This window comes from Helianthus annuus, chromosome 11, assembly GCF_002127325.2.
Source record: "Helianthus annuus cultivar XRQ/B chromosome 11, HanXRQr2.0-SUNRISE, whole genome shotgun sequence".
NCBI classification, from domain to species: domain Eukaryota; kingdom Viridiplantae; phylum Streptophyta; class Magnoliopsida; order Asterales; family Asteraceae; genus Helianthus; species Helianthus annuus.
In genome coordinates this window covers 47,175,136-47,193,917 of record NC_035443.2, presented here as the reverse complement: position 1 = coordinate 47,193,917, position 18,782 = coordinate 47,175,136, and the positions used below count along the sequence as shown (strand labels likewise).

The 18,782-nt window shown below is 34.9% G+C and overlaps 4 protein-coding genes across 7 annotated transcripts; 2 read left to right on the top strand and 2 right to left on the bottom strand.

Moving 5' to 3' along the window:
- The first annotated feature begins 931 nt into the window (after window positions 1-931).
- LOC110889180 (ALA-interacting subunit 1) lies at window positions 932-5,256 on the top strand. Its single transcript, XM_022136684.2, has 8 exons — window positions 932-1,183; window positions 1,960-2,018; window positions 2,114-2,188; window positions 2,279-2,392; window positions 2,499-2,569; window positions 2,664-2,964; window positions 3,672-3,961; window positions 4,946-5,256. The coding sequence occupies exons 1-8, from the start codon at window positions 1,072-1,074 to the stop codon at window positions 4,998-5,000; spliced, it is 1,077 nt and encodes a 358-aa protein (XP_021992376.1). The 5' UTR covers window positions 932-1,071; the 3' UTR covers window positions 5,001-5,256.
- Window positions 5,144-6,724, bottom strand: LOC110889181 (leucine-rich repeat extensin-like protein 5). Of its 2 annotated transcripts, none has more exons than XM_035979754.1 (3): window positions 6,339-6,724; window positions 5,518-6,261; window positions 5,144-5,438 (listed from the first exon to the last, which is right to left on the bottom strand). In XM_035979754.1, the coding sequence occupies exons 1-3, from the start codon at window positions 6,385-6,387 to the stop codon at window positions 5,407-5,409; spliced, it is 825 nt and encodes a 274-aa protein (XP_035835647.1). In that variant the 5' UTR covers window positions 6,388-6,724; the 3' UTR covers window positions 5,144-5,406. The 2 variants fall into 2 exon arrangements, with proteins under 2 accessions (XP_035835647.1, XP_021992377.1); XM_022136685.2 differs by having other exon boundaries at window positions 6,343-6,719.
- A 2,836-nt stretch (window positions 6,725-9,560) lies between these two features.
- LOC110889177 (putative cyclin-B3-1) lies at window positions 9,561-15,408 on the top strand. Of its 3 annotated transcripts, none has more exons than XM_022136680.2 (24): window positions 9,561-9,693; window positions 9,816-9,851; window positions 9,934-9,991; window positions 10,070-10,145; window positions 10,962-11,019; window positions 11,134-11,182; window positions 11,261-11,354; window positions 11,518-11,553; window positions 11,688-11,759; window positions 11,924-11,962; window positions 12,647-12,733; window positions 12,836-12,868; window positions 12,954-13,011; window positions 13,094-13,124; window positions 13,210-13,303; window positions 13,407-13,467; window positions 13,555-13,803; window positions 13,881-14,003; window positions 14,108-14,197; window positions 14,284-14,445; window positions 14,550-14,609; window positions 14,701-14,799; window positions 14,866-15,044; window positions 15,129-15,408. In XM_022136680.2, exons 2-24 carry the CDS (start codon window positions 9,837-9,839, stop codon window positions 15,265-15,267), a joined length of 1,962 nt encoding a protein of 653 aa, XP_021992372.1. In that variant the 5' UTR covers window positions 9,561-9,693; window positions 9,816-9,836; the 3' UTR covers window positions 15,268-15,408. The 3 variants fall into 3 exon arrangements, with proteins under 3 accessions (XP_021992372.1, XP_021992374.1, XP_021992373.1); XM_022136681.2 differs by having other exon boundaries at window positions 9,578-9,684; XM_022136682.2 differs by lacking the exon at window positions 12,836-12,868.
- Window positions 15,381-16,674, bottom strand: LOC110889178. The gene is made up of 2 exons (XM_022136683.2): window positions 16,230-16,674; window positions 15,381-16,122 (listed from the first exon to the last, which is right to left on the bottom strand). The coding sequence occupies exons 1-2, from the start codon at window positions 16,529-16,531 to the stop codon at window positions 15,624-15,626; spliced, it is 801 nt and encodes a 266-aa protein (XP_021992375.1). The 5' UTR covers window positions 16,532-16,674; the 3' UTR covers window positions 15,381-15,623.
- Between the last annotated feature and the right edge of the window lie 2,108 nt (window positions 16,675-18,782).

Below are 18,782 nucleotides of genomic sequence, written 5' to 3'. Positions count from 1 at the left end.
TACCCATAGGGGTACCAATTACATATTAGCAATTTGATTTTGGAGTGATTCTATTTATACCAAACTTTTTGCTATTTGCACCAAGTAATATGACATTAATAAAATCAAATTTGTGTTTTTCTTTTATAACTTCCGATATATAATGTTTTATTAAAAACGAATACGATTTTTTGATGTTCTTATTTTTATCTACTTTTTGATATAAATTTTATAAAAAATGGAGCCGTATCAAATATAACGTTTTATAAGTCGTTATAAAATTTTATATTCCGTTTTTTAATTGAAAAATCACCTCATTATCCGAAATGCGATCTTAAACTCTCCTAAAAAATAGTTAACTACACTTCTTATATTATATATATATATATATGATTTTTTTAATTATTTTTATGTAAGCAAGACATATAATATAATAAAGTTTATAAGTTAAAAGCTAATGCATTTTTAAACACATTAACTTATTCAATTTAGTTTAGGCCATAGAAACAAATAAACTCAATTATCATCTGACACAACTAAACCTACTAAAATTTTTAAAATTTATTTCCTTTGTATAAAACATAAAGCTAAATTGGTGAGTTTAGATACAGATAACTGGTACAAAGATAATGTAAGTTGTATACTATAATGGTGTTTTGCTCACTCTTGCTAGATGGTGGTTGTCTGGTTGGTTTTATTAAGTATCAGCTCCCTTTTTCTTAAAAACAAAAATTAAACTCAATCAAACCCAGTAACGTTTATATTTTAGAGGCCTGTTTTTTCTACTCGCCCAAGAACGTCCATAGTCATCAACCTAAGCTCTTTATAATTCAAGGACTAATCATGTCAACTTAATAATAAAAGGACTTAACTACACATATTTGAATAGTCAAAGGATGATTCGACTAAACTGACTTCTTCCTTTTCTCCTCAACGAAAATTCAAAGTCAAAGCAGAGTATAGAACAGTCAGAGATTCACAACTCATTTCCCCTTCAAATTCATCATTTTCCATCTGTAACTCAAAAAACCGTCATCAAACCCTAATCTGATCTTCATCTTCATCTTTGTCGTGTTGTTTTGATTATTAGTTATGAATAGTAATCCTGCTACGCCGATGAATCCACACGCGCCGTCGTCAAGCTCCGCCGGAGCCGGATCACCGGATTCAAACGCTCCGAGAAGAAATTCGAAGCGACCTAAATGTATATTCTCTTTGATTCTTGCTTATTTTACTTTTATTTTGCTGAATTTTTTAGTAAAAGATCAGATGCAGTCGAATACTTTTTGTTAATTGATTTGATTCTGACTTTTTGCTTGTTACTTTCGATGTTTGTAATCTGAAATTTGTGTTTGACTTATTTGATTGCTGATATATGATATGTATTGTTGATGAAGCGTGTATATATGATTTTCGATGCTGATTTTGAGTTTTTAGGGATTTATAAACCCTAGATATGATAATTTGGTTAAAACAATAGATTGTTGAACCGCTTAGGGTTTGTTGTTCTGATTTGACACTGCTAGTGATTAATGTATTAGTTAGGATTTGTTGTAATTATTTTTTTCTATATTTGATCGAATATATTGGTTATGGTTTATTGTAATTATCTCCATCATAATTGTTTGATATGATCAAAACAATAGATCATAATTGTTATTCTGATTAGACACTGTTAGCGTTAAATATTTTAGTTAGGGTTTATTGTAGTTATGTTCTCTATATTAGATACAATATGCTTGTTAGGGTTTATTTTAATTATCTCCATCATAATTAGGATATACGAGTTGATAAATTATCTTTATATTTATTCTTATTGTATCCTTATATGTAGCTGTTTGATAACGGTTTTCGTTACTTTAGCGACGCTATTTTTGATTTATCATTTATGCTTTAGTTATGTTTGTGTCTCACTTTAAGGTCTTAAGACATTATTTGGGTGCATATACTAATTTATATTTTTTTTTTGTGTTTTTTTAGATTCTAGGTTTACACAACAAGAACTTCCGGCTTGCAAGCCAATTCTTACCCCAAAATGGGTAAGTATCGTTGTTTCAATGTTTCCTTATGCTTCTTATTCATTGACTTATGACAAAGAACCAAGCTTACTTTCTTTTTGTGTAATCTACTGTAGGTGATTTCGGCATTCATGCTTGTGACAATTGTCTTCATACCTATAGGAGTAGCTTCCCTTCTTGCTTCTCGTGATGTATGATTCAAACCGTTTTAATTTGAACTTTATGAACATTTCCTTTTTTGTTGTAATAGTTTGTAATTTTGGATTTTTTTGTTCAAGTAGGTAGTTGAAATTATTGACCGGTACGATAATGCCTGCCTACAAGGCACAAAAAGTCAAAAGGTTCAATCTATACAAGACCCAACAAGAAACAAAACCTGCGTCAGAAGATTGACAGTAAGTTTTAAAACAGTTACTTTCCAATAGTGACTTCATGATTAGAGATATGTGCAATTTAAATTCAGCTTCTAACATTTTGGTAATTAAATGAACTGAACATTAGGTCACAAAGAGAATGAAGCAACCTATTTATGTCTACTATCAGCTCGACAATTACTATCAGAATCATCGCAGGTAACGACTCTTTCATTTCCATCTTATATATTATTTATTAAAAACAAAAATTCCATAAATCTAACGACTAATCACAAAAAAATTACGTTTGCAGGTATGTCAAGAGCCGAAGTGATCAGCAATTGAGAAACCGTGGCGATGAGAATGAAACAAGTACGTGTAAGCCTGAACATGAAGCAAATGGGATGTCAATAGTGCCATGTGGACTTGTGGCCTGGAGTTTGTTCAACGACACCTATAGTTTGTCCACCGGTAACAACCGCACTTTAACGATAAACAAAAGGGACATTTCATGGAAGAGTGACAGGGATGAAAAGTTCGGCAGTGATGTCTTTCCAAAGAATTTCCAAAACGGTAGTCTTATTGGTGGTGGGAGTCTCAATGAGTCTATCCCAGTAAGTCTCTTAAGTCTTAATTGTCACAGATAGGCCTGTAGACGAACAGAACGAACACGAACAGAGGCATGTTTGTGTTCGTTCATTTAACTTTAACCGAACACGAACATGAACATAAAATCGAACAAATTTTTGTGTTCGTGTTCGGTCATTAAGAAAATAGGCGTGTTCGTGTTCGTTTATGTTTGTTCATTTAAAACCTAAACGAACAGTTCACAAACATAAATGAACATAAACAAACAAACTTAAATGAACATAAGTTATTTCAAATATAAAACAATACAAATGAACATAAATGACCAAACATAAAAGGACATAAAGTAGCTTTTTTATATGAATTATTGATTTATTATGATAAGTTCTATTGGAAAGCACATTTTTATTACCGGTACGCCCAATTATTAATTAGTTATATGTATATAAGTAGTTAGAAAGCCTCTTTTATGTTTATATTTGTATAAATACAACTCCATACTTATTTATTAAAATATAAACGAACATAAATGAACGAACAACACGTGTGTTCATGTTCGTTCATTTAATTAAACGAACTTCCCGTCGAACAACGGAACAAGTTCACGAACAGTTCATGAACGTTCTGTTCGTTTACGGTCCTAGTCACAGAATTTACATCCACTTAAAAAATACAAATAAGTGAAATTATTTGATCATAATCTTTATTTTGTGGGATTGTTTTGTTTTGATAGTTAAACAAACAAGAAGATCTTATTGTTTGGATGCGAACTGCGGCTCTCCCAACATTTAGGAAACTGTATGGGAAAATTGAGCAGGATATTGAGGCAGGTGAAACAATAAGTGTGGTATTGGAGAACCGTTACAACACTTACAGTTTCAGTGGCAAGAAGAAACTTGTGCTTTCAACTTCTAGCTGGCTTGGTGGGAAAAATAACTTTATTGGCATTGCTTATCTGGCAGTTGGTGGCTTGTGCTTCTTACTAGCTACCACGTTCACTGTCATATATTTTGTTAAGCCAAGGTAGCTTGTTTTTTCTTTGTGTTTATTGATTGCTATTAACATAGAATCATATTAGGGGTGTTTAGTGGGTTGTGTCCACGGGTCAAACCCAACACAAATCCTAACATGACACGACCCAAAAATCGTGTCACTTGAACTTGAACATGACACGAGTTTCCGTTGGTTGACACGAAGACGACCCGTTTAAAACCGAAAGTTTATTTTGATTTATTTTCTTACGTATATTTAGTACTCTAAAATATATACAACAAAAAGTACAAATGTGTGTATATATATTTTAATTTTGTGTATATTACATTTATACTTTATACTATAAAGCCTGATGCAAGTTTCTCTATTATATTTTAATTTTGGGTAAAATACACCATCAGTTTAATTCATAGACATGACATAAAACACATTTTTTAAAAAGTTACAAAAATAAACCGGTTAAAACGGGTCAACCTGAACATGATCTGTTTTGGTAACTTTGTTCGTGGTTCGACTGAATCCAACCTGTGAATTTCGAGTTTAGTTTGTGCATAGTTGTTAATGGCGGTTGCTACGCTCGCTATAGCAAATAGCGCAGCAAAGCGAGAGTTTCCCGCTATAAGGTGTTTAGCGCCTAAAAAGCGATGAAATAACGATAAAATAGGTTTTTTCTTTTTTCTTTTACATAAATACAAGTATATACCGGAAAAATAAGCGTATTTTAGGGTTTTTTGTTACAGGATTGAAATAAGAAGCATATATTCTTTCCATATTTACTAGGATTTTTATAAAATATTTTTAATATCTTCTTCTAGTGTATCGCCATTTATATAATAGCGCCCGCTATTTCATCGCTATTGCTATGTAGCTTATCGGTAGCTTGTCGCTATTTACCGCTATTCGCTATTAACAACTATGGGTTTGTGTCAGAACTCAGAAACGTACACACCTACATAAAAATAGTGTACTTCATGTCTTGGATGATGAACTAATTTGTTGTTATTTTTATTGCAGGCATCTTGGAGATCCAAGTTATTTGTCATGGAACCGAAACCCAGGTGGTCACTGATATGTGATTATGCAATTATGAGGCGGGCTGAAATTGCTCCTTTTGATCGTGTATGTATTTGATCCAATTTACATGTTGTGTAGATTTAGTAAAATTATTTATTTGTTGTTTAATATTTTATATCTTATGCATCGAGATAAGACTTTTTTTTTTTTTTGTATTTTGACCACATAATGACTGTTATGTTTACACGTTTCATGACTATGCTATGTGCTCGAAAAGAGATGTATTAATGTTATAACTTTACTGCTCACAACATCGGATACATTTATTTGAAATACATAGTAACATAGTATATGCATACACAAAATCTCGAATCATTTTATGATATATGAATATAATCAGCTTCTATATCAATTAATTACTTACAAAAACTTGTCATTGATAATGTAAAAGAAATCCTCAATTAGAAGTAGATGAAATGGCATCCATCATAACCTGTTGATAGAAATTAAGATAATTAGTTAAAGAAAGAGTCAAAATTTGGTGGTATTGGGTTGTGATTTTACGGTCTTACTTGGGTCAACAGTGACCAGCATGGCGGAACCACCGAAACTACAGGTGGCGCCAGCCACTTTGGTTCTTTGCCAGTAGCTGTTGAATGCATAAGAAGCATGTGCAAATAATGTGTCAGGGAGAAAACAGTCCCCGTTTGGCTGCAGTGATTCACAGTCGGCCCCTGAACCACATGCGTAGCTCATGGCTTCTTGAATGATTGGGTCTGGGACAGATGGTTTAGCCACACACCAGAGTGCCGACTCTGACTCACTATGAGGTGGCGGTGGCCCGTTTGGGGGAGGGTACACAACCGGTGGCTCAAATAGAGGTGGTGCAGGTATGAATCCTGTAGGTGAAGGAAACGAGAATGTCGGTGGGCTTGGCTCATAACTATATGGAGGGCTGGGTTCGTAACTATAAGGCGGGCTTAGACCATTGCCCGGTTGATACGAAGCAGGCGAACCAGGGTTGGTACTTATGGGTGGTGTGTAAGGAGTAGCATAACAAGAAGGTGGTGTGGGGTAGGAGGGGTAGGATGAAGACGGTGACGCAGGCGGTGTGGGGTAGGAGGAAGAAGAAGGTACAGAGGGAGATGGGATATAAGATCCGACAGTGGGTGATCCTGATGCCGGTGTTGGTGGTGGCAGAGTGGTGGTGGAAGGTGGAGAACCACAAAGAGGTAGATCATCTTGAAGATGATTCGCAACATGATATCTCTGTAATGAAGTCAACTTCAAAGTCAACGCTCCAGGTAATCTTGCATCTGCACATACATATACGTTATCAATCAACATTATATATAAAAAACGAGTTGCATATAGTATAGTAGTAACTAAATACGTGCATGATGGTGAGGCGAAGACATGATAAGAAGAAATGATGAATGCATAGAGAAACCCTAGTAACCGGCAGTTCATGCTCATCAATGTTATCTGCACATACATGCATAGCATATAATTTGTATGTGTGTGTATAATATATATACGAGCACGAGTGTGTGTGTGTGTTTAAGGCAGAAACAAGGCCAGGGCGGGAATAGGCAGGAGACTGGGATTTGGATACTTAGGAGAAGGTGGTGGAGATGAGATTCTTGGCTTAAGAATGGATAAAAGCACCCTAAACAATAAATATTGAAAGTTTGTTATTTTGCTTGCTTTCTACTCAAAGGCTTAAAGCTATGAAATGGTATCTCAATAGTTGGTATGTGTTCACATAAATCTTTACTTTTTGTGTAAACACTGCACACATCAAACTAGGTTACTAGGGCTGCTAACTTAAGGGTAGGCAAAAACCGATTTGGCCCAGGTCGGTTCCGGCTCGATTTGGCTTGATTAAATTGTTAGAACTTAGAAAAAAGAAAAGGTATTTGATGTGAATTGGAGTGAATGATGATGGTGACTTGTGTTTTAAAGATTGAACAACACAACCTTTTTTGAATTTGGTTGTTTCTTTTAAGTTTTTTCACGCACTTTTCGACACTATTTGGCTGGCAGTTGACAACTTGACATCTTAGAAGTTAGAAATAATCAAATTAGATTACGTAAATTATAAAAATATATTCAAACACACTGCTCATGTTTTAAAAATGAAAATATGTGTCAATTCTCAAATTGTTGAAGAGTTGTTAAAAATCTAGTACATGTTGCAAGTTCAAGACTTGAAACTCGTTGGGAACTCGTTGGGAAACTCTTATGATAATTCTTTCAACCAATTCTTTTTAAAAGTTCCATTTAATTGAAACGATATAATTTTTTATATACTCTAATCTGTTTTATAAAAAAAGTTCAAAGTATAGGATTACAAAAAAAGAGCTTATGTTAATGATCATCTTTAATGTTGCATATTTTAGTAACCAAAAGTTGTTTCTTCATTAAACTAAAAAAAATTTCAACTTTAAATGATTATATAATAAAAGTTTGAATTTTATAAAAGATGTGTGTAATATTTACAAAAACTGATTTAAGCTTATCTAAAATAATAAAATAAATGTTATCAGTGGCGGACCCATGAATTTTTTTCCTAGGGGTATAAAATATTTTTAAACATTTTAAGCCCTAGCTATATAAAATATTCCGTTCATAGGGGGTCGGATCGGGTCGGATCATGTAAAACAAAAGAACACCAAACTAAAATTTATATAATCAACAAAAACATGTCAAACGTCATCACAAACATATTTAAAATTGTGCCATACGGATTTTCATTTTTTGAAATCTACCCAAAACATTATCTAGAGATACTTTCCTATGAGTATCCACATCAACGAATTCGGAAAATGATTCAACATTTTTTATCTTGAGAAATCCGTCATAACTTCCCTACTCATGGTTCCTAACTTCTTATCAAATATAAAACAACAAAACCATTTAAAACAACACTAAACACTTAAAATCTTAAACAATCATCAACCATGCTTCATAATTTTCAAGACCTAGTTTTAGTTGTTGATTACTTGTAACTAAACATTTAAACAAACAATACTTTAACTAAATCAACAAAATCACCATACTAAAGTCAAGAACAATAAAAAAAAGGCAAATTGGAAATAAATAATCCCACCTTTTTAACTTTGGTCGATAATAATCCCAAGTCAGTTATTAGCCGATAATAATCCGAACTCGTCCATTTTTTTTTGGCAAATTGGATTTAAATAATCCCAACTCACTGTTATTAGCCAATAATAATCCCAACTCATTTAATCACCAATAATAATCCGAACTATTCACTTTTGTTTGTAAAATACTCCCAGTTAAAAAAACACTAACTAGGTTAAAAATTTGCTGATGTGGCTTGCCACGTCACCTGCCACATCAGTTGCCATGTCATCAAAAAATGCCACATCAACTGCCACGTCATATGACACATCAGCTAAAGGGGACACATCAGATGCCACATCAGCAAATTTTTAACCTAGTTAGTGTTTTTTTAACTGGGAGTATTTTACAAACAAAAGTGAATAGTTCGGATTATAATTGGTGATTAAATGAGTTAGGATTATTATTGGCCAATAACAGTGAGTTGGGATTATTTAAATCCAATTTGCCTTTTTTTTGTAAAATAATCCGCCGTTAAAATAGCTTAATGGAGTTAAGTTTTTTTTCGAATTACAAACCGATGTTTTAAGGCTTTTGACCAGAACGTGGATACGAGTCGATTGATGTAAAACTTACCTCGAAATTGTGCTCGAAATAGCTTGATTTTTGTTAACTGGAATTTAAACACCCGAACTGAAGCACCGTTTTCGTGGGTTAGGGGCAGTATTTTGAGGTAAGTTTTACATCAGTCGACTCGTATCCTCGTTCTGATCAAAAGCCCTAAAATATCGGTTTATAATTCAGAAAAAAACTTAACTCCGCTAAACTATTTTAACGACGGACTATTTTACAAAAAAAAATTGACCAGTTCGGATTATTGTCGGCTAATAACCGACTTTGGATTATTATCGACCAAGTTGAGAAAACTGAGATTATTTAATTCCAATTTGCCTAAAAAAATCAAAACACATAAAATTTCAAACCCTTTTAACATCTCTATTCCTAAAAGACCACATAAAACAACAAAAAGAACATAAATAACTGAAGCATACCCGTGTGTTTTCAATGTCTGGTGATTGCAGGTGGTTTCGTGGCCGGAACCAAGCGTTTCCGACGAAAAAAGGGGCTGTGTCGCTGCTGATGTTTGCATTCGCTGGGGGATCAGGGAGAGCGGGAGCCATGAATTGGAAAGGGCGATTGGGTTGGGTTATTTTATTTACTTCAAATTTGACTAGGTTGAGTTTAGGTTAATTACAATGGATTCTTTATTGGGCTAAATTGTTAAGTGAAAGTGGTTAAAAATAATTATATAAATTAGGTTATATTTTAATAAAAATCAGTGTTTACAATTTTTTTTTTATAAATTCATAAGATTTTAGTAGCTGTAATTTTAAAAAGTTAGGGACTAAAGATGAAAAATAGACAACTATCCAGGCATTTTTCTCTAAAAATAAATAATCATAAAAATAAATTAATAACCATAAAAATAAATCAATCAATAATTTAAAATTCAAATGTAGTGTAGAAAACTAAAACCACAAACGCAATTCAAATCTTCGTATGCAACGGCCAAAAAAGTGAAAGAAAACCCCCAATCTTTTGAAATATCTCATCGGATCCTTCATTCAGACTCACGCGAGTTCTTCCATTTCCACAAATCTGTTGAGTCGCTAATCTTAACCTAATTTCTTTTCTTTTCTTTTCTTCAACCACTCGCATGCATAAATTTCCACAAATTTCTGAAAAAAAACCTTCTGATGTTGTTTTCTCTGATCGATTACAGATGCGGAAGAAGTGAGTAGCAATGGTGGCTGTTAAGGTACATTTGAAACCCTAATTAACTTTGCGTCTTGTGTATTTTATCTATTAGACTGATGTTTGTGTTATTAAATTGAATCTAGGGTTTAAGCATGGTTAAAACTAGGGTTTCAGGAGATCGTGAGACGACGAGGAAAAGCGGTATTTCACTTTCTCCGGTTGTGATATCTTCGCTTGTATTGTTTCCTGTTTTTGTTTTAATATTGTTATAAGGAACAGGTGGAGTCAAAGGTTTGAAGGTGTTTGAGGAAGATGCCAAGGTTAAGGATCGGGATCGTGTTGCCGCTGAAACTAAGTAAGTTTTACTGGTAGTGCACTTCTTTTGTTGTCATACTTTGTATATGGTTTCTTTGAATGCAGTATCAAACCTAAATGGAGTTGTAAAATCTTCCTTTTTTGAAGTTTAAACATTTTGTTAAGAAACCGAAGTTGTTGAATGTATCATAGGAGCTTGGTTTTATAAAGCGCGCATAAGGCGCGCTTAAGCGCGAGGTGCAACAAGGCGCACACCCTGGGGCTTTCTCACTTAGCGCCTGGAGTAATTACAAGAAGCCCCCAAAAGGCACGCTTTTTTGGGATTTTCTACGTTTTTTTGGCCTGAGGCACACGCCTCTTGTACCCGAGGCGTTCTATGCATCTAATTGATGTACCTTCGGTTTTTTGGCTTGTACAGGCAGCTAAAATCATATAAAAATCTTACTTATAGCTATATTTTGGGTAGGGAAAGCTAAAAACCTACGGGATATATGTGGGATACATCAAAAATATATAATTAGCTTGCACCTCGGGTACGAAAAACCCGCTGCTTTTGCGCTTTGCACTTCACGCCTCGGTTTTAGAACTCATCGCTTTTGTGCGCCTCCCGCTTTTTAAAACCAAGCATAGGAGGCTGCTATACTGGTTTGAGTGTCACGAGAATATACGGACACATTGTTCAAATTTGTGAGTAACTGGGGAATATTAGAGAACTTATTGCTTGTTTTAATGTCACTAACTGAAGTTTTGTGTGTGGCAGGAGTTTGTTTTCTCTTTCATAATTTTCTTGTATACAAAACATTTTGATTATAGTGTTGTTGAGAATTCACGTTGATTTACCTATTTCTTTTTGTAGAAGGAAATCTATTCCAGTCAAAGCTGAAATCAGTGGCATCCATGCCAATTGTCAAAAGGTTAATACCAGTTTTCTAATTGTTTACATGGTGGTAAATGAGGAATGCAGTCTTTTATCACGTATATCATTTAAAAAGTATTAATTGCGTGCTCTTTTTGTTATGATCATAAAGGAGGTCCTCAACAAGTTGGACAAGATCAAGGGGAAAAGCATAAACTCTGGTAAGCATCATGAAGATCAACTTTTAATATATTAAGTTTTCTTGTTCGCACAAGTTCTTACAAATTTACGCTTCACAGCTCAAACGACAACAGGGAGAAAAGTATTGGCAGATATCAGCAATTCCAAGGGTATTTTTCAGAAGAATGCAGTTGTTGATGGCTCCAAACCTGGGTGAGTGACATTGAGCCTTTTCCCATTCAAAAACTGGTTATTTGATAATCCCGTTTGTGCTATCTTGAAGTTTATTCTACATATAGAAAAATGATTGTCATAAAAGTTTTTTGGTCTTCATCGTGTTAACTTTAACAAATTCGGTTGGTTTAAAACATTGCAGGAAAGGTAAAATGGAAAGGATGGCTTATTCACAACGGTATGCACAACTATTTTTGTTATTAGTTACTTTCTTGTTTCTTTTACTCTAATTTATCAAAAACTTTGAGAGAGCACACATTAATCCAGTGACCAACGCATAGAGTTTACGTTCAGTATCGTATGAATTTGTAGGACCTCAGTTTCATCAGGCAAGGAGCTGAAGGTCTTCAATGGTAATCCAAAGACAAGGGGTCAAGAAACCGGGTTAGTGGCATTGAACTTTTCCCATTCAAAAACATGTTACTTGATTATCCGGTTTGTGCTATTTTCAAGTTGTGTCTACAGATAGAAAAAAATGATTGTCTGAAAGGTTCCTTGGTTTTCTTTGTGTTAACTTTAACAAATTCACATGGTCTACAACATTGCAGGAAAGGTAAAACAGAAAGGATGTCATATCCACAACAACGGTATGGACACAACTGTCCCCGTTACTAATTTGCTTTCTTTTACTCAAAGTCGTGTTCGTTCAGTCAACTTTAACCGAACACGAACATATAATCGAACAACTTTTTGTGTTCATGTTCGTTCATTAAGAATATGGGTATGTTCGTGTTCGTTTAAAACTAAACGAACAGTTCACGAACATAATTTAAGAAATACAAGCGAACACAAATGAACATAATTGATTAACATAAATGAACATAATTGATTAACATAAATGAACACAAATGACCAAAGTAAACGAAGACAAACAAACCAAAACTAGTTTTTTATATGTGAATTAGTGATTAATTACAATAAGTCCCATTGTAAAGCTTATTTTTATTACAAGCCTAATTACAAAGTATTTATATTTATATAAGTACTTATAAAGCCACTTTTATGTTTATATTTATATAAATATAACTACTTATGTATATATTAAAGTTTAAACAAACATGAATGAACGAACATAAACAGACATTCACGAACGTAAATGAACGAACAAACCATGTGTTCATGTTTGTTCGTTTATTAATTGAACAAAAAAATTTGTTCATGTTCATTCGTTTATTAAATAAACGAACTTCCCACCGAACAAGTTCATGAACGTCAATTCGTTTGGATGCCTAACTTTGAGATAGCACTCATCAATCCGTAAGAATTTGTAGGGCCTCGGTTTCATCAAGCAAGGATCTAAAGGTCCTTAGTGGCAATTCAAAAACAAGAGTTCAAGAAACTGCTGGTTATATAGTAAGGTAATGGTAGCTAATGTTCTTTTCTGTTTTGGTTCATTTCTATTCCCAAAATTTGTTGTTATGGTTGTTATGAATTATGATCAATTTTATTTATTTATTTAGGAAATCTGCAAGGGCATATTGCCCACCACAAAGGTTTCTATTTTCACAGTGTCTACTTATGTTTTTAATCAACATGCTAATGCCCTGGAATTAATGGTTTCAATTTTGTATTTTAAAGGAAATCTTTACCAGTTTTAAAGCATGCTGACAAGGAAGAGAAATCTGATAACAAGAAAGTACGAAATCGTTCTGTTATACTCTGCATCTTATTTTCACATTTTTTTATAAACTCTCATTAACAGTTCCAAATACTTGTAGGGAGATAACAAGGAAAAACTTGGCTTTTCTGGTGAGTAACTTTCATTGCAGAAACGTGAATCATTCTGGTAAAATTAACATTTTAAAGTGAACTCCTTGTTATTTTGTATTTTCAGTTAAACCTAAAGTTGGCACGAAAGTTGTACCGAATGTAAGCAATACTCGAGACTACCTTCGGAAGAATAGAGTTAGTGACGGATATATAAAAATGTGAGTGGAAACTGCAAACATGTCAAAATCTCGTGTTGGTATAGACCGTTTTAAGTAACTATGATAAAGATATATTAAGTTTATACTTTTTATATGTTGATAGGGCATCAAATGGTCAATCATCAACAGGAGACAAAAAGAGACTGTCTAGGATATCAATGAAGGTATGTTGAAATGTGTCTTAATTAGTTAATCATTAACCAATATATTTCTTTTATTATGTTCTGATAATTACAAAAATATCCTATCAGCCGACCGTGAAAACGGCAGTTGGTATTCCCAAAGCTCAAAGGGTATCAAGAACCACTTCTGTTTTTACCAAATCAACATCTTCAAATTCTGTTTTATCCAAGAAAGTTGAAACATCAAAGTCTGAATCTGTTTCCCGTAAGCAAATTGCACAAGATGTTACATTAGATGCAAGTACATCGAATCTCACTTCCAAGGTGAAATCTGGTCGTCGAAAATCCTACACGTCTTTGCTAATCGAAAGAACAAAGGTTGGTAAAATTTGATGTTATTTTTGATTTCCTTTATAAATATTTATTTTATAATTTGTATATACGTTGCAATGCAGCTTCTAAAGGATCAAGTTGGTGGCGCTAAGGAGGAGATCCTGCCCGACATTTATGATGACGGCAATCAACTTGAAGTTGCTGAATATGTTGATGAGATCTATCAGCATTATTGGGTCACTGAAGTGAGTTTATCATGTTTTTATGCTATGGTTATTCGATTGACGCGTTACACAACATAACCCGTATCAACGTTATGAACTATGATCCAAATGGCTTATGAATGCAGGCACATAATCAACCACTGAAAAACTATATGGAGATCCAAACAGATATTACTCCTCAAATGCGAGGCATACTGATCAACTGGCTAATTGAAGTACCTTCTGTTTACTCTCTTTTTTGTTATTTTAATGCATAAATTAGAATTACGGTTTTATAATTTGCGTATGTTGGTTGCTACAGGTACATTTGAAATTTGATCTAATGCAAGAGACGCTTTATCTGATGGTCACACTCTTGGACTTTTATTTGTCTGCTGCCGTGATTAGAAAAACTGATATGCAATTAGTTGGTCTCACATCACTATTACTAGCATCAAAGTATGAGGATTTTTGGCATCCAAAGGTAAATGTTTTTGTTTTGTTGGTTACCCATAAGGACTCGCAGTAGTACATAACCTATGACATTTTGTTTCTTATTCATCTTTATTTTATTTTTATCTTTAATAGGTAATGGAATTAATTAGTATCTCAGCAGAGACCTACACAAGAGAGCAAATGCTTGGATTGGTATGTCTAAACTTATTGTGTTAAACCGTGCGACCATCGTCTGCTTTTATCATGTATTTTCACTAAATATAAACCTTTTTCCAATTATCAGGAGACGACGATTTTAAAGACATTAAACTTCCGTCTTAATTTGCCTACACCTTACGTTTTCATGCTGAGATTTCTTAGAGCTGCACAAGGAGGCAAAAAGGTATTTGTAACACACTTAATCTCTCAATTAGACAGATTCTAAACTCTTTTCATCATTTTTTTTCAGTTTGAAAACCTAGCATACTTCCTCATTGAGCTATGCTTGGTGGAATATGATGCTTTACTTTACAAACCATCATTACTATGTGCATCAGCTATTTATGTTGCTAGATGTACCCTAAATTTGACCCCGGCATGGACCCCACTTCTATGCAAGCATTCTAGATATCAAGAATTTCAGATCAGGTAAGTGTTCTAAAATCTAATTATCCATTTGTTACAAATTTTACCATATGTTCTTTTCATATTTTTACATTATCAATGACATAGGGATTGTGCTGATATGATTTTGGGATTTCACCAAGCTGCAAGGAAAGCCGTTTTAAGAGTTACGTACGACAAATACACAAGCAGTCAAAACTGCAAAGTTGCATTGATCAAACCTCTAGACAGGCTTCCACCTCCATAGTCTTTTCAACCAAACAAAAAATTGCTAACATTTAATTGATATTTTGTATCAACACTTAGTTGAAGTGAATGTGTAAGATCATATTGTTTTACATATAGTGGTCTAGATTTATCTTCAAAAAATGATATTTTTGGTGAAGTATTATGATGTTTGTGACAAATAGAACAAAACATATTGGTGAAATTCTATACATTACACATATATCACATAATTCTTGCTAGCTGCAAACATCCTTTCTTTTAAGCTTTTTCCCACAAAATGGAGTGTTGCTATAGTGTATATAGTAGAATGTAGAGTATGTGCATCTAACAGTATGCAAAATAGTTGTATTAACTATTAAGCTAGATAAACACTCACTATACACAAGTAGCAACTAGTTGACAATCTTGCAACTCCGAAAACTCTTGACCAGGATCCAACGTGTTCCTAACCGCACGATAGAAGTCTAGCCATGACGACGAGTAGGTCGAATCCAAAATCCCCCACGAGAATGTAGGATTAGGCGTGGCAGGACTAGCAACCACCAAATCAAGAACAGATATAGCCGGTCTGAGCTGCTGCGGGAAATTGAAAGCCAAATTATCAACCTTATGCTCGTAAATCTTGCCATTCCGATCCAATTTATACCGCGAAGTGCCTTGAAACTCTCCTTTAGCTTCCCAGGGAACTCGAGGGACGCCTTTCAGATTCCAACGGATCAAAATTAGATTCTCGGACGGCTGCCAAACCCTATAAATCTCCAACGAGATCTCCTTAAACAGTATTCTCCCATGGAAACGTAATGCTCGGAAAATTAGCTTGTAATTATCGACACCAGTAAACTTGTTGAGCGGATCAACAAACGTGATATCGTCCCTATAAATCCAAAAATCAACAATTATAGATATACAACAAACACTATATACAATGATAATGATAAAAAAGTGAAAGATCTATACAAGTATACAATGAATTACATATACCTATAAATCTCGTAATTGAGATCTGTGGAGAAGATGAGAGGTAAATCATGGCGGAGAGTACGAACAGCTAAGCCGAGATTAACATAGAAATCCTGGCGAGGATCGGACGGCGGTGAAACCCTAACACGAACCGGTGGTGATTCGAGGGAAGATGACTGTAGAGCGAGGCAGGTAGGGTTATGGTGAATTGGAGAATGAGATGGAGATGGAGATGGAGAGAAAGATGATTTTTGAGAGGATTGATGGAGATGAAGACGAGTGAAAGTAGGAGAGAGATTGAGGATTACTGTAAAAGAAGCCATGGAGAAGAAAATAGAGGGTTTTGGTTAACCTAATCTGGTAAAAGGAACATAGGGTAGCAAGCAAATTCAGAGAGGATGTGAGCTCGTCGTCGTCGTCATCATCTTCATCACGTAAATGGAGACGCGTGTGTCTGTTTGGTTGTGATTATTTTGGGGATTTTCTGATTTTTAGATTTATGACGTCGGCATTTATAAAAAATTAACGCTTTTTACGGTAATTTAGTAGGTTTGTCCGCACATTTATGTGGATATTGACTGTTCAATATGAGTTCGATGTCATACCAGGTTCAATACTATTTCGCTATTTGGTTATAATCGATTTGTTTCGTTACGACACCAGTAAGACCATGCGTAATGGGGCGTTTTTTTTAAAATTTTTGCCCGAAAACGCCCTATAACGCCCCACCCCCCATTACAGGGGGCGTTATGAGGCATTATTTTCGAAAAAAAAGTGCACCGGAAAAATAACGCTGAAAATTGTGGGGGCCACCATCTTTCGACCGTTGCTTCAAACGGTAACTTTCTTTATTATTTTTTTTTATTTTAAATAATTCCCACTATATATATTTAACTCACATTCACACCATTTTTTATACAAAACTTCACAAACTCTCCCACTTTCTTCCAACTTTTATAAAAAAAACCCACTTTCTTCTTATTTTTATACAACCATGCATCCTTTCCGCCCTCCTTTTGGTGTCCCCGCTAGACCCGCAAACCCGAACACAACCCAACCGCAAACGCCATTCAACCTTCAAGACATGGACCCGAGCTTTTTAACTTACGCGGCTTACTTAAGTGGCGCCCCTCCGTTTGTTCCTCCAACTTTCGGCTATGGTCAAGCCGGCGGGTCTCAACCGTCACAACCCGAAGCCGAACCCGATGTGGAAGTCGTACCGGAGACGCAACCCGAACCGGTGCAAGAAACATCGAAACGCGGCAAAAGGTCGCATAAGAAGAAGGATAAGGACGCACCGAGGCGTACAAAAAATATAATCAAATGGACGAAGGAAGAGGAATACACGTTGACTCGGGCGTATGTCGACATTTCGGAGGAAGAAGAGACGGGTAAATATTTTATATAAATATTATTTTACTTACTTTGTTATTTTATTTTTTAACAAACAACTTATTATTTTTTTTTTTTGTAGCAAACTTTCAAACGGGTCCGGTTTTTTGGGATAGGGTTCGTGCACTCTTCTTTAGCACGTGGGGTCAAGGCGAACATCGGGACAAAGACTCGATTTCTAGCAAATGGACCGACATAAACAACAAGTGTCATGCGTTTCAAGAAGTCTTCCAACGTAACTACGATAATCGCCCGAGTGGTGAAGGTGACGTGGGGGTTTTAACGAAGAGTTTGGAGGAGTTCGAGAGGACAAAAGGCCCTTTCGCGTACTACAAGTGTTGGGAGCTACTTCGAAAAAGTCCAAAGTGGGCGGTAGTTAACCCAATGACGTCTAGTAGTAGACGTCGGGCTAAAAGGTCAAAAACATCATCCTCCGTTGACCCGTCAACTCCGACATCGGATGCCCGCAATGTTGATTTAAACGAGGCGGTGGACGAGGGCATTCAAGAAGAGTTGGCCCGACCCGCCGGTAGAAGAAAGGGAGCCGGGAAAAAAACGCTCGTGAAGTGGCTTTGAGGATATGTATGTTTGTGCTTCAATCAATCACTTATACGTTATTGTTCACAATTTGGTTGAGTAAAATTTATATAAAGACATAAATAGAAATAAACACGTCATAAACGTATAGTCGGAAATTTATAAAACTTCTTACTTTAAAAGTTATAATAGAATAACAAAATATGTTTTAAAAGTAACTAGGGTTAAGACCCGCCCGCGTTGCGGCGCGGGTACATCATAAACATTGAATGGATTAGTCCAAACGTTATATGATGCATTAACCATATGAAAAAACACATTTCGACGTATCCAGTTGAACTCAGTGTAACCTGTATAAGCATTGTGATTGGATCAAACGTAAAGTAAGTGGAATTCAAATCGAACAATCATAACGTATTATATGTGACCCAACTCATACATAGAAAACGTAACGGGTATGAAGGAAAATATGCACATGTAATCGAAAGGGATTAATTAGAGCTTTCGGAAATAGGGGACAAAAAGAAACCATGATTTGACTCCACTCGGTTCGAAAAACTTTACGAAACATACATAAAATAAACATGAAAACATATTATATTTGACCTGAATCATTTCCCAAAAAAGTTTACGTCAAAACGTAGA

Excerpts from the sequence above, each read along its gene's own strand:
- LOC110889177 (XM_022136680.2), top strand. Across the intron at positions 10,146-10,961 it reads CGTGTTGCCGCTGAAACTAA|AAGGAAATCTATTCCAGTCA; the intron begins GTAAGTTTTACT and ends TTCTTTTTGTAG. Across the intron at positions 11,020-11,133 it reads TCCATGCCAATTGTCAAAAG|GAGGTCCTCAACAAGTTGGA; the intron begins GTTAATACCAGT and ends ATGATCATAAAG.
- LOC110889181 (XM_022136685.2), bottom strand. The coding sequence starts at position 6,451 with ATGCTATGCATGTATGTGCAGATAACATTGATGAGCATGAACTGCCGG. Across the intron at positions 6,262-6,342 it reads TGTCTTCGCCTCACCATCAT|ATGCAAGATTACCTGGAGCG; the intron begins GCACGTATTTAG and ends ATGTATGTGCAG. Across the intron at positions 5,439-5,517 it reads GCTGGTCACTGTTGACCCAA|GTTATGATGGATGCCATTTC; the intron begins GTAAGACCGTAA and ends TTCTATCAACAG.
- LOC110889180 (XM_022136684.2), top strand. The coding sequence starts at position 1,072 with ATGAATAGTAATCCTGCTACGCCGATGAATCCACACGCGCCGTCGTCA. Across the intron at positions 2,570-2,663 it reads TACTATCAGAATCATCGCAG|GTATGTCAAGAGCCGAAGTG; the intron begins GTAACGACTCTT and ends TTACGTTTGCAG. Across the intron at positions 2,965-3,671 it reads GTCTCAATGAGTCTATCCCA|TTAAACAAACAAGAAGATCT; the intron begins GTAAGTCTCTTA and ends TTGTTTTGATAG.
- LOC110889178 (XM_022136683.2), bottom strand. The coding sequence starts at position 16,531 with ATGGCTTCTTTTACAGTAATCCTCAATCTCTCTCCTACTTTCACTCGT. Across the intron at positions 16,123-16,229 it reads CTCAATTACGAGATTTATAG|GGACGATATCACGTTTGTTG; the intron begins GTATATGTAATT and ends TTGGATTTATAG.